The 12,883-nt window shown below is 44.7% G+C and overlaps 1 protein-coding gene across 1 annotated transcript in view; it reads right to left on the bottom strand.

The window, feature by feature from the left end:
• Nucleotides 1-270: 270 nt before the first annotated feature.
• The window catches only part of LOC148022337 (uncharacterized), a 64,920-nt gene continuing 52,307 nt past the window's right edge, over nucleotides 271-12,883 (bottom strand). Inside the window, exons 3-4 of the mRNA XM_087696734.1 lie at nucleotides 840-1,069; nucleotides 271-767 (exon numbers count right to left, since the gene is read on the bottom strand). Coding sequence (XP_087552860.1) covers nucleotides 489-767; nucleotides 840-1,069 — 509 coding nt within the window. The 3' untranslated portion in view covers nucleotides 271-488. The remainder of the gene's footprint in view (nucleotides 768-839; nucleotides 1,070-12,883) is intronic.

Here is a 12,883-nt window from a genome sequence, read left to right as displayed (position 1 = left end):
GGGGAGTGTTGAGAGGTAGTGATTGTAACTCTACAGTGTTACATTGGATGAGTGAGAGGTAAAAAAAACACCTAGCATTGAGGGGGTGTTGAGATGTAAGCTTCAGTATTTGTGTATGACAGCACTCTAAAGAAGGTAAGTGGATAAACATCAACCATGTTGAGAATGTAAGCTTTAGTATTTGTGTATGACGGCACTCTAAAGGTGTAAGCTAAGTGGATAAGTATCAACCATATGAAGTCAAGATAAAGATTGCAAACACAATCAAGCTATAGGTGAAGTCCTTGCCAAGTATTTATATCATACATATGTTTGCCAATAAATATTTGCATATCTTGTATGAACAAATAAAGGTCATGCCACACACAAGTCATGAGTAGACTTTTCCAATGTCTGCCATCTCCTTTTCACACAGTAGGTCTTTCTGGTGTTTTTGGGAGAGACTTTTTCAATGTCTAAGTAAAGCGCATGTAACATCACCTTAAATATCAAAGGAAGGACCGCATGCGAGGCCTAACAAGTGACTGGCCCCCATCAACAAATACAACTGTTCCTGTTATGAATGAAGATGAATCTGCAGCTAGATAAAGTATCATAGCTGTCAGGTCTTTTTCTCCACTTACCCAGCGCTGCAAAGGAACTATACGCTTACCCTCTTTGTTTACAGCATCTTTACTCAGAGGCTTCAACAATGCATCAGACTCTTGCAAGCCACATGCAATGGCATTTACACGTATTTTGTATTTACCCAGCTCCAAAGCCATTGCCTGGATTGAGCACAAGGTTAATAGAAAATGACGAAAGGGCACAGAAGAAGTCAATCTGCCACACATACTTACTCTTGTGAGATAGTTGACAGCTGCAATTGAGGCTCCTGCAACAGAAACACCAGGAAACAAGCCCCGTTCTGTACCTATGATGGATGTCATGAATATGATAGAACCTCCAATACCGCTCTGTTGCATCCTCTTTGCTACTGCAATGCTAATCAAGCATAAATGCTTGAAGTTTTTGTTTACTGCCTCAGCCAGCTGCTGCCCACTTGTATCCAGGAATGGTGTGAGAGGGCCTGCACAGACAATCAACAGGGGGACCTGAAGTGAATGGCAAAATAAACCTTCATAGAAACACTCTTGCATGATAGCCATCACCAGATCTACCAGTGCAAAACCAGCAGTAGACAAACCACAAAATATTGGAAAAGAACACCTTCCTAGATCCTTGATCAAAAGTTGGTTTGCATATATTCCATTTGGCGTATACATTAATACCAGATGTAAACTGCAAAGGGATAAGAGACATCAAAGGGCTTATGTGCCAAAACAATTTGACAAACACCCTAGGGAAACAGACTCCACCAGAAGGGGTACAAAGCCACACAAGGGGATGTGTGATGATCAATCTCTTCAAACTTAATACATTGGAAAAGAAACAAACAAACAAAATGCAAATACACTGATGTCCCAGCTCAACATGCAGTACTCCATGTTTGCGCAAACAAAGCTCTACCTAGTTAAGTTGCTTCTGAACGTACATGAAGCATAAAATACATAGGAAGAGGCTTAAATGCCATCCAAAAACAAGAATACAACACAAGGTTGTAGGGTCAACGAGAGGAACCCAACAAATGCTGGAAGATCAAGTGAGATTCCCTTATTTCTACCTATGGGCCCCACTAGAGTCTAGATTTATTTGGGCGGTTTATAGCTAATTACGTATGGCTAAGGCACCCCATCTGCTTTTTCTAGTGGGTGGTTATTGTCCACCTGTAAAGACACTAATATCTCACATCTATTTATTATTGTTCGTGCTCACTTATCTCCTCCACTCCACTCTCTTTTAAGTGTAAGTTATGTTGCCCATCATGGTATCAAAGCTCGAGACACAATCTCCATTGTTTGTGGTCATGCCCATTTGGTGAACTGCAAATCTCAAATGGGAGAAACAGATATCAACATGGACTGATAAAAGTGATTTATTTTTCTTTTTGCAAGTAAAATGTGGCTGATTATATTACTCAAAAAAACTGATTACAACAGAGTGCTCATGCTCAATAGACTAGCTGCAGCTGATGCAAAGTCACCAATACAATACATCATGTATACAAGCCTCTCAAGGTGGTCGGCGGGCGGCGGGGCCGGGGGGGGGGGGGGGGGGGGGGGGGGGGGGGGGGGGTATATATCACCAACTAGGGCTGCCTGCCTGCATCATGAAGAATAGACCCTGGCCGCCCCAAGTGCGCATGAAGTGACCTCGGAGCCCTGGACTTGCCCTGCACCTGGTCCCATCGGCCGCGGAGGGAGTGGATGATAGAGGTCCAAAGCTTTGCTAGGGTCGCATGTGCTGAAAGTCTCTCTCTGCCGAAAGCCTCCTGACACCGCGCCTTCCAAATATACCATCAATAAGACTTCCTATGATCTCCCATACCTCCGAGCAGTCTGCTGTGGGCTCCAGTACCTGGAGGATAGGTAGAGCCTCCAAACCAACCACTGCGCATAACCCTGCCTCGATAATTAATATCGTGTCCTTCATCCCGGCCTCATACAAAAGGTGACGGCCCTGGCTGACTGCTTGCCAACAGAAAGCTCCCCATGAGATACATCCAAGGCTGGGTGTTATACGGCAAAGGATGTGGCATGCTCCTCTCCACACGAGCTGCGCCTCCTCACATGACCAAAGGCAGTGCTTTGGGGTTTCCAGAGGCTGCTCTGTGCAGCGCTTACAATCTCCCTCCTGCATCTGGGCAAGCCAACATCCCACCGCCAAGCCTCCATGTGCCACCAGCCATAAGAAGTACGACACCCTCCTCGGCCTCCAACTATCCCATAGGCGGTGCCAAAAGGTCCGTCAGAAGGGCTCCGTGATGCTGTGCTCCGCCCAGTGCCTGCTGGCTGCCTCTTGGCAAACTCTGCTCAACTCGGCTAGGACCTCTGCAACCTCCTCTGCTATCCGGTCCCTCCTGTCCCACTACCTGGTTTAAATGTGCTCTATCTATCTTGTCACCTCATCCCTCCTATATATCGAGTCAAGGATCCGACAAGATCGTGTGTCTAGGGCAGATGCTGGGGGGTCAAGCGTCAGGAGAACCGAGAAATGATCGGACAACATGGTGCCTGCCAACTGCTCAATTTGGCCTCCGCGAGAGCCTCCCCACTCTCCCACATAAAACCTATCCATCCACTCCAGCAGGACTCCACCTAGCTGCCTGTATCCCCAAGAGAAGTCCAACCACCTCTCCCTCCTGTGGAAGGCAGGGTCTCTCCAAGTATCATGTACTTCGACTGCAAGCAAAAAGACCTACCGTGCCTCCTGCTCTTCCCCAACCATGCCCTGGTAGTTTCTGCCTCTATACTGCTGATCCTCAAAAGCCTCCAAGTTGTTGAAATCTCCTCCAACGATCCAGGAGTCCACCTCTGGGAGTCCATCTACGATCTCCACCCAGAACCTGCTACGTGCCCTTACCTCCGTAGGGGCATAGACATTGAGGACTCCAATGCATGAGTCCCCAATATCCAATCTGATCCATAGAACCCTTCCTATCACCATCATCCCGTGGTCTCATATACAGGCGGTGAAACTCAGGCCAATAGAGGTGCATACGTCTCCACTCCTGTTGTGGCCACCTATGGCGTGCTCCCAGTAGGTGTGCGAGCTGCCCTGAAGCACCTTCCCAACCCGCTAGGCCTGGATGGGGGTGAGATTGTGCTCTTGTAGAAGCAAGATGTCGATCCGTCCGGCAAGGGCACGCTGCAGCTCCTGCCAAACAATCAACTTCTTGGAACCACGTGCCCCACTGTAGTGGAGACTATTCACATTCCAAGATGCAAGGTGTAAGCTCATGGGGAAACTTGTGACTGACCGAACAAGCATATATTCTCTGTGGGTACTGCTGATGAGAAGGAGAGACTGTGAGGCATGCAAGTGCGCTTTGCCGCCGGTTTGGACAATGAACTCTAGTCCCCCATGGTGGCCCTCGGCCGGACCATAGGGGTGATAGATGCTCCAAGTGGTACTATCAGTGCATCTATCAACCATGCTAAGAATCGCGACTCTATACACTAGTAGAAACGGACCGCCTGTGCCAAGGGCCACTCGATCACCTCCCTCGGAGCTCTCCACTGTAGGGGGGCTCGAAAGATAATGCTGAAGTGTAGGACCTCGGCACCACCCCACCAGTTAATGTCCATCATGCAACCACACCATTGTTGTGCAAACAGTGCTAATCCTTCATCTCCCATCCACTGGGAGATGTGATCCGCCACCTGACTCTTCAACTCCTCAATCTATGTAGTCGTCCACTCCCTTGAGTAAAAGGACTAAAGAAAAAAGGTGTAGTTTGGTCCATCAGGTGGTGCTAGTAGATGGACCTTGCCCCTTTTTGACTTACGAACCACGAAGATCCCCACCTCTAGAGATAGTGGGAACTCTCCGCGCTCCGCAACTCTTAGGTAGAACCATGGGCCACTGCAGAAGAACTCCTGTGGCAACAGCTGTGCCTGTCTCAGGAAGGTGTAGCAGGTGGCAGGGGCAGATGAGCTAGTGGCTGTGTGGGAGGGAAAAGACTGCTGGTGCGTAGAGGAGGTAGGTGTGTGTGTCTCATCACCTCCTATGGGAGGAAAGGAGTTGGATCTTGGGGGGGGGGGGGGGGGGAGATGTGGGTGAGGAAACTGTAGGAACTCAGGCGAGGCGGTCTGTGACGCGGGTGAAAGATGTGGAGGGCTGTGGTCCTACCGGGTGGAACAGCGAACAGGGGGGGGTTGTGGAGTGCTCTGCCAAGGGGACATCGCTCTCCCGCCTACACCCTGTTGATGAGGCTGGGTCTAATGGGCTGGCTGCGCCCCCCCCCCTGCCGTCTCCCTCTGTCGTCTCTAGACCCGAGTAAAGCCGTCAGCGTCCACCTGCGGACCTGTCGGCGGAGCCGCCTTGGCTTGGAAACGTGTACAAACTGCTGCCTAATGCCCAAAATCGTAGCAATGCACGCACTGCCCTGGTTGCCCAGTCACAACAACTTGCTACCTAAAGGAATGCCTGCCTGCCTCAATCTCGAGGAACTATGGGATATTCTTGACCTCCTTCACTGCCACCCATACCTTTGGGACTGCTGCTGTTGTCACTGCATCCGCGAAAGACGTGGAAAGGACAATGCCGAAGAGCCATCCAAAGTCTTCCACCAACTGGCGATACTCAATCGCCAAGCCAAGGAAAAGAAGGGTGACTGGGTGCCGAAGAAACCTGTTGTGGAGTGCAAACGCCTCCACAGTAAAGCCACTGTACCAAGGGACCATGTATATGACCCCCTTCATGGACGCATATGGTGCACTGGCGACGAGTAACTCGCGAGCTGCATCCGTTGAGCTGAGCCGGACAATGAAGATCCCTTGGCCCAATAGGACCGCCTCCACGATCTACGTTGTGCCGATGCCGAAGCTGGGCCCTGGCTAGGGAATGTCCTACTACCTGACCATAAATTATTGTTTGCATTAGCTCCAACTCCTTAGCTCGGACGGCTAAGAGCTGCTCCTCAGAGAGGACTACGCGCAAGGTGTTTGACTGGGGGGCACTCGCAGAGTGCGCCGGCGTCTAACCAGAGGTTTCCATTGCGCGTCCCTTCTGAGAGAACTACCAATCACGTCGTGGTGCTACCTCAAGGAGGGCAGTTGCTGCAGATAGAGGGAGCAGCTAGAGGGTGGGGGGGATCAATGGCAGGGGGGGAGTCACGCCTGGGTGGACAGGCGGAGAGAAGCGCCAAGCGGGGCGAAATGGACAGTCGTGTGGGCGGCCAGAGGCGGGGGACAGACGTCCAAGTGAGAGGCAAAACTGTCAGGCGAGGCAGAAACAGGGGGGGAGAAAACAGCCCGTGATCTAGAGGGGGCACGAACAGGCGGAGCGAGGGGCGTGATCCCCACTGGGGGGCGGGCGCGATCAGGCAGAGGCGAAGGGCGTGATCCAGATTGGGAGGCGGGCACGATTAGACGGAGCGGGTGGGTAGAGCCAAACGACGTGACAGTGCTGAGCTCATCTCTTTGTAGATCTCAACCAACCAATGCTGTATAAAAGTGAAATTACTTCAGCAGATGTACCAATTAAATCTTAGTGTCCATTGTCCAAAGTTAAAACATGTTAAGTGTTAGATATTTAATCCTCCACTGTGTGAACAGAATGAACAAGTGTGAAAGGGTGTGAATGCCTCTTCCACTTCTTTGCATTTAATAAGGTCAATGGTATAAGTGTGTACTTTGGCCTATATAACAAGGCTCCATCATTGTACTTGCATGTGAGCTAGTACTACATTGACTCATCTTTCTCTCACTCCCTATCTACTAGTGTAATCAGAGCCCCCACTTCTTTCATATTCATTCTCAGCTAGTTGTCATCCACTCTCAACTTCCCCCTTCCCCAAACAGCCACATCAGATCTATACTCATCTCTATCCTCTCAAATCAAGTGCATCATTAAATGGCATCACAGCCCCCTCATAAACAAAACAATCGCATACTCCAAACTTGACATGATTTGCATCACCTTAACTTTCCTTTGATAGTCATGTTAGAAATGGAGGAAGATAGAGTGAACACAAGACAATGAGCAAGAGTGGGCAGCCATTCCACACTCCAGAGATGCAAGTACTAGAATAATAGAATGAAAGTACAATAGGTCTTAAGTAAGTTAGACCTATCCCTAACTCAACTAGAGTAATTTTAACTCTAGAAGTAGTGACACAACTTATTAATGTAATTGTGTTTACACTACAAACCAAACAACTAAAATATTTGGCAAATTATAAAACCCCTTGCCTCCAAAGAAATCTATAGATCAGCCAACAATCCACATAGCCATAAGCATTCCGTGCCATGTACTCAACGTCATAAGATGAGGTAGCCATTGTAGGCTATTTCTTACTTATCCATGAAAGAGTGGCCCAAAAAGAAACAATGTCCACTAGTAGACTACCTAATGTCTGCATCACTAGCCCAATTTGAATCACTATAAGCATGTAGATGTAAGTCTTGCCCCCCGCCCCCTAGGAAATAATAATGCATGTGACTGAGTACCTTGCAAATCTTTGAAGATCCGCTTAACAGCTACTCACCTGAGATACTGCATACTGAATGTTAGGGCGTGTCTTGCAAAGATAAATAAGGCAGCCAACAGCTTGGTTGTAAATTGCAACATCAAACATCTCTTCACCATCATGCATATATGGCTTTAAGCCTAGCTCGATAGGAGTGCACACAAGTTTGCTAGTTGGCATATTAAACCTATATAATAGCTTATCCACATATTGTGACTCTGACATGATAATACCATGCTGATTTTGGGTGAACTAAATCACCAAATAATAGTGTAGACAACCCATATCTAACAGAGCAAATGCATGTTTTAATTCAGCCTTAAAATCTACAATTTTTACCTCCGTAGATCCAATGAGCAACATATCATCTACATAAAGAATGATAATCAGCAAGTACCCCCCTTCATTCTTAATGTATAAAGTAGGAGTAGTCAAACTATTTTTGAATCCTTTGCTAGCCAAATAAGCATAATTTCAAGAGTACCATGCATGAGGAGGATGTTTGAGACCATAAAGAGCCTTATGGAGCTTGCATACCATGTGCTCTTTCCCTTTAATCTCTTCACCCTAGAGGTTGTGACACATAAACATCCTCGTGCAAATCCATGTTTAAGAACGCTATATTAAGATCCAACTAATGTACTTTCCAACCATTATTTGCAGCCATAGCAATTACCTCATAATCTACGCTCTTTTTCTGCACATAGCCTTTTGCTACCAACCATACCTTGTACCTATCAATTATACCATCAGCTTTGGGCTTGAGTTTAAAATCCTATTTTGTGCCAATGGCCTACTTGCCAAGTGATAAATCTACAAGATCCCATGTAGAGTTAGCAGCAATGGAGTCTAACTCCTCCTATATGGCCTACATCCAATGTACATCTTGCTAAGCTTCGTCCAAGAGAGTAGATTCGTGAATCGTCATCATGCAACAGTGAGCTCATAAACACATGCTCTTCACAATTATCTACTTCCATAATATCAGCCAAATGTGCCTCCCCTACATCATGTGCGACATGTCTGGCAGACCTTCTAGTGCCCTGAGGTAAAGGAGCATCCATTTTACTCTCCTAGAGAATTTGTAATAGCCATCTCAAGATTGTTTTACTTGCACTTACAGCAGCCCTTTCGTATTGCCTCCTCTACTGCATGTAGCAAACCATCATCAATACCTTGCTGTTTAGGAGCATTTAGTGTAGCAATAGCTTGTTGTAATAAGTCTATCTTGCCATTTACAATAGGCATGGACTCCAAAGATGGTAAAAGGCCTTCAAAGACCATCAATATCATGGGTGGCTGCCATTTAAACTAGTCACGTGAAAATGCTACATTTTCAACAAATATGACATCTCTACTAACAAAAACCTTCTTCGTGGATGGATCATACATGTGATAGCCCTTACTTTCCAAACTGTAGCCAATAAAAATGCATTTCACAACCTTATCATCAAGCTTACCACGAAGCTCTTTCAAAACATGGGCATAGGCTATGTAACCATACACCTAAAAGTAGTCAACTTTGGGTTTCTTGCCATGTGAAGCTTCAAACAGTGTGACTGTCTTCAAAGCCTTAGTGGGTGCATGATTCAATATATGATTAGCACACTAAAGGCCTTCTAACCAAAATTCATGAGGCAGTCCCTTGCTTTTCAACGTACAATGAGTCATTTCCACCTTTCAACAACTCCATTTTGCTAAGGGGTCATTCGAACAATGGCTTAATGCATAATGCCATGATCCAACAAATATGTCTCAAATGCATGAGACATGTACTTCCCCCCTCTATCCGTACGAAGTGTCTGCACTTTTAAACCACTTTCAGCCTCAAGTTTTGCCACAAGATGTTTAAGGTGTGTGAATACATTAAATTTAGTCTCCAACCTATGTATACCGTGAGTAGTTATCAATAAATGTAACAAAGTAAAGATGATTCCCAAGTGTCAACATCCTCATGGGAGGACAAATATCAGAGTGAATGAGTTACGTTTTTCAGATAGCATACACTGCACCATCCTTTTTGAAGGCAAACATGTGCATCTTGCCCAAAATACATCCCTCACATGCATGAGGAGATGGAGTCTCCACTAGAGGCAATGCATCTACCATATGACACCTCTGAAGGGTCATTAACTCCCAAAACTCAAATGTCCATAGCGTGCATGCCAGAGCTCTGCATTCTACATAGCAAGTGTAAGACTAGTGATTGCGACTATCTATCATATGTATCTAACAAAATAAACCCTTGTACAAGGTGCCAGTCAGCCTGGGTGCATAATCCATCTCTCTATCTCTAGCAATGCATTTGTAATCCTCAAAGATGACTTGAAAGCCATACTTATTAAAGACACAAATAGACAACAAGTTATTTGTAATGCCAGGCACAAATAAGACATCTAGAAACATGTAATCAAAACTATCTGTAATAGTAATCATGATTGTCCCAATGCCATATACATCATAACTAGTATTGTTTGCACATGTGACACGCTTCCCAAGTAAACAAGTACTTCCTAGAAGTAATGTGCTTTGATACACTACTATCAAAATACCATGTTTGTTACATTTCAGGAACATTAAATGTTGAATCAGCCATAGAAAAATCATAACTACATGTGAGAAATGCATAATCCTCCTCTACCAAGTTGGCTGAAGCATGACCATCTGCTAATTTGTTAGTTGATGCCTCTTGGACAGCCACAAACCATAGTCTTTCTTCTCCTCCTTAGCCAATCTCTTTCTGCATTCATCAATATAGTGACCAGGCCTCTTACAATAATGGCATTTTCCCTTCTTTTTAGACTTATCTAAGTCTTTGACAGCCTTGTTTAATAGCTGTCCACCATCACCCTTTTGCTAATTTTTTGCATTTTGCCTAGCTTTACCCTTACCTTTAAACTTGGAAGGCATAGCCACATCACATGAACGCAATGCAATGTTCTTCCAAGTCTGCTCCTCTTGCAACAATAGAGCTTTCCAACTCCACAAATGTAAGGAGCTATTGCCCCTCCCCCCAATGACAACATGAAATGTTCTTCCAAGTCTGCTCCTCTTGCAACAATAGAGCTTTCCAACTCCACAAATGTAAGGAGCTATTGCCCCTCCCCCCTATGACAACATGAAAGAGGTGTGGAAACCAAGATATGACCCTAGAAGAGAGTTCAGTGTGATGTTCACCAATTCAACATCATGAATATGTAGGAAATAAAGGGTCACCGTGCCTTTTGCGTGTTTGGGTGTACACGCATCCTTACACATACTTTATATAATCAAAAATCTAAAGTGGTACACTTACTGATTGTATCCACATCGAGTGTCGAGCTCTCACCCTCTTCCTCACTCTCTACTCTGCACTCACTCCCTCTCTCACTATGTAAACCTTAGCCGAAGCACTCTGTCTCAATCCTTGTGCACTCGTCAACAAACTAGTATAAAAGCACAAGAAGTGCACGCTCCTCAAGGCACGCACGAGAGTCCACGTCAATTATGAGCTGGACAGTGGGTGAGCAATCAACGCTACAAATAGACTGATGTGACCAGGTGGGCGAAGAATTCCTTGAGTTGTGAGATGGATTGTTTAATTGGTTTGCATCATAAGGACCATTATTTTCTGAGTGTTGGCACGTAAGCAGGTGACTACCTGACACAGGTAGTCGACACGTAAGTCTAAGCAACACTAGAGGCACTGCACGATCAAGCCGCACAGCACAGTCAACAATCGGCAAGGACAAGGACAAGACATAGTCAGGCGATTAGGCCAGCACAAGCGATGGCCTGACGGACTACAAGCTAGCAGCACATGATAGGCGGCAGGTCAATGTTGTCATGGAGTTTATTTTTCGTCTTTTTTTAAATCATTTTCTGCAATTTGTTCCCTTCCACTGACGAGCGTTTGCATGCCCACGCAGTATGCAATTTTGACCCAAAATTTGGGACTTTTCTCGTACTTGGGGATTTGATGCAGAGCAGGACAATTTGACATAGAAATTGCAAATTTTGTGCACATTTGCCTAGGAAATTTGGGCTTTTCACATTTTGGTGAAATTTTGTCAATTTCACTCAAAATTTATGCACACTGAACTTGGAAAATTTGGGGCTTTTATAGAATTTCATCAATTTATCCAAGAATTGCCTGGAATATGCACTTGGATATATGTATTGATGCAATTTGGGCAGATTTACGTTTGAAAATTTGGGGCTTTTAACCGCAATCATCAAATTTGTGCCCGAGAATGCATTTGCAGCAAAAATTGCAGCAGAATTTTGGGGATTTCACATGCAATTGGTGCATTGGCCTATAAATATGGCTATAATTGATTGTGGAGTGCAATAGCATACATTCTCTAATTTTGGAAATCAATTTGCAGCTCTGAAATTTCTGCAATTTCTTGATTTTCACTGCTAGCTGGTACTTCAGCGTAATGTGGTCATTTGTGTGACATTTGGACTTGCATTTGCTGACATTTGAGTCAATTTAGTACTGCAAATTATGGCTGGAAATAGTGACAGCACCAACCTTTTGCACATCAAGAAGGTTGAGGGTGCACACAATTTTGAAATATCATAAAAATAGTGCTACAATGTCTAGGTGCAAAGCGAAGGGAATAAGACCAACATTTATGGAACAAGAAGAGTAGGATGATTTGCATGAGCTTGCACGCTCTACCATAGAGCTTTCAATGTCAGACAACTTGCTCTTTAACATTGAGAAGCTGAACTCTGCATCTGAAATGTGGCAAAGACTTTAGGAACTGTATGCTCAGAAAAGTGCAACTAGCAAGGATTATTAGCTGAAAAAGTTGATGGAACTTTGCATGAAGGTACAGTCATGTATGTACATTTGAATGAGTTCAACTCAATTTTCAGTCAACTGATTGCTTTGCATTTCCACATTGGTAAAGAGTTCAAGGCTACTTTCTTGCTATGTACTTTGCCTAAAAGTTGGGATACTTTCAAGACAGCTTTGAGTAACTCAAATGCTCAACTGTTATGTTCTTTGCTGATGGAAGAACTCAACATGCAAAATAATTTAGCAAACAAGTCTTCTAATGCATTGCATACTAGGGGTAGATTTCAGCAAAAGAGCAATTCTGAAAATAGAGCATACAGCAAGTCTCGTGGATGTTGAAGACAACAAGGCTGAGAAAAAGGGCAACCAACTTGCAAAGAAAAGCAATGTGAAAATAGAGTCAATAAATGTAGTCACTCCTGAGAATGATGACGACGATGATGTAATTCTCGCTTCTTCTTTGAGTGCATATGCATTGATTGCAAATTCTGATGATGACATACACACTTGGATACTTGATTCAAGTGTGTCTTTTCATGTTACACCACATCATGAGTGGTTTTCTGACTACAATGGTGGTGCATGTTCACATAAAAAATCTATCTCCCTAAAGTCTTCACCCTACATTCAGATATATGTCAAATGCCAAGGTTATCTCTAAGGGGAAAGAAGTATATCATTACTTTTATTGATGATGCCACATACAAAGTATGGGTTTATCCAATCTATTGTAAAGACGAGGCCTTGAATAAATTTATAAAATTCTTGACACTTGCTAAAAATCAAACCAGTAAGACATAGTATCTTCGCTCTAACAATAGCAAGGAATATGCGTCCAAAGCCTTTTAGGACTTTAGTGACAGCAAAGGGATTAAAAGGAAGCTCACCACCCCTCACAATCCAGCCCAAAATGGTGTTGCAGAGCGTACAAACAAGACCATTCAAGATAGGGTCCATACAATGCTATCACGTGCTGCTTTATATCATGGATTTTGGGCAAATCTTGTTATGACAGCCATACA

Source organism: Lygodium microphyllum, chromosome 17, assembly GCF_053477565.2.
Source record: "Lygodium microphyllum isolate KBCC chromosome 17, Lygodium_microphyllum_v1.1.10, whole genome shotgun sequence".
In the NCBI taxonomy this organism is placed as follows: Eukaryota; Viridiplantae; Streptophyta; class Polypodiopsida; order Schizaeales; family Lygodiaceae; genus Lygodium; species Lygodium microphyllum.
Note: the sequence above shows the minus strand (reverse complement) of the source record. Positions and strands in the feature narration are given on the sequence as shown.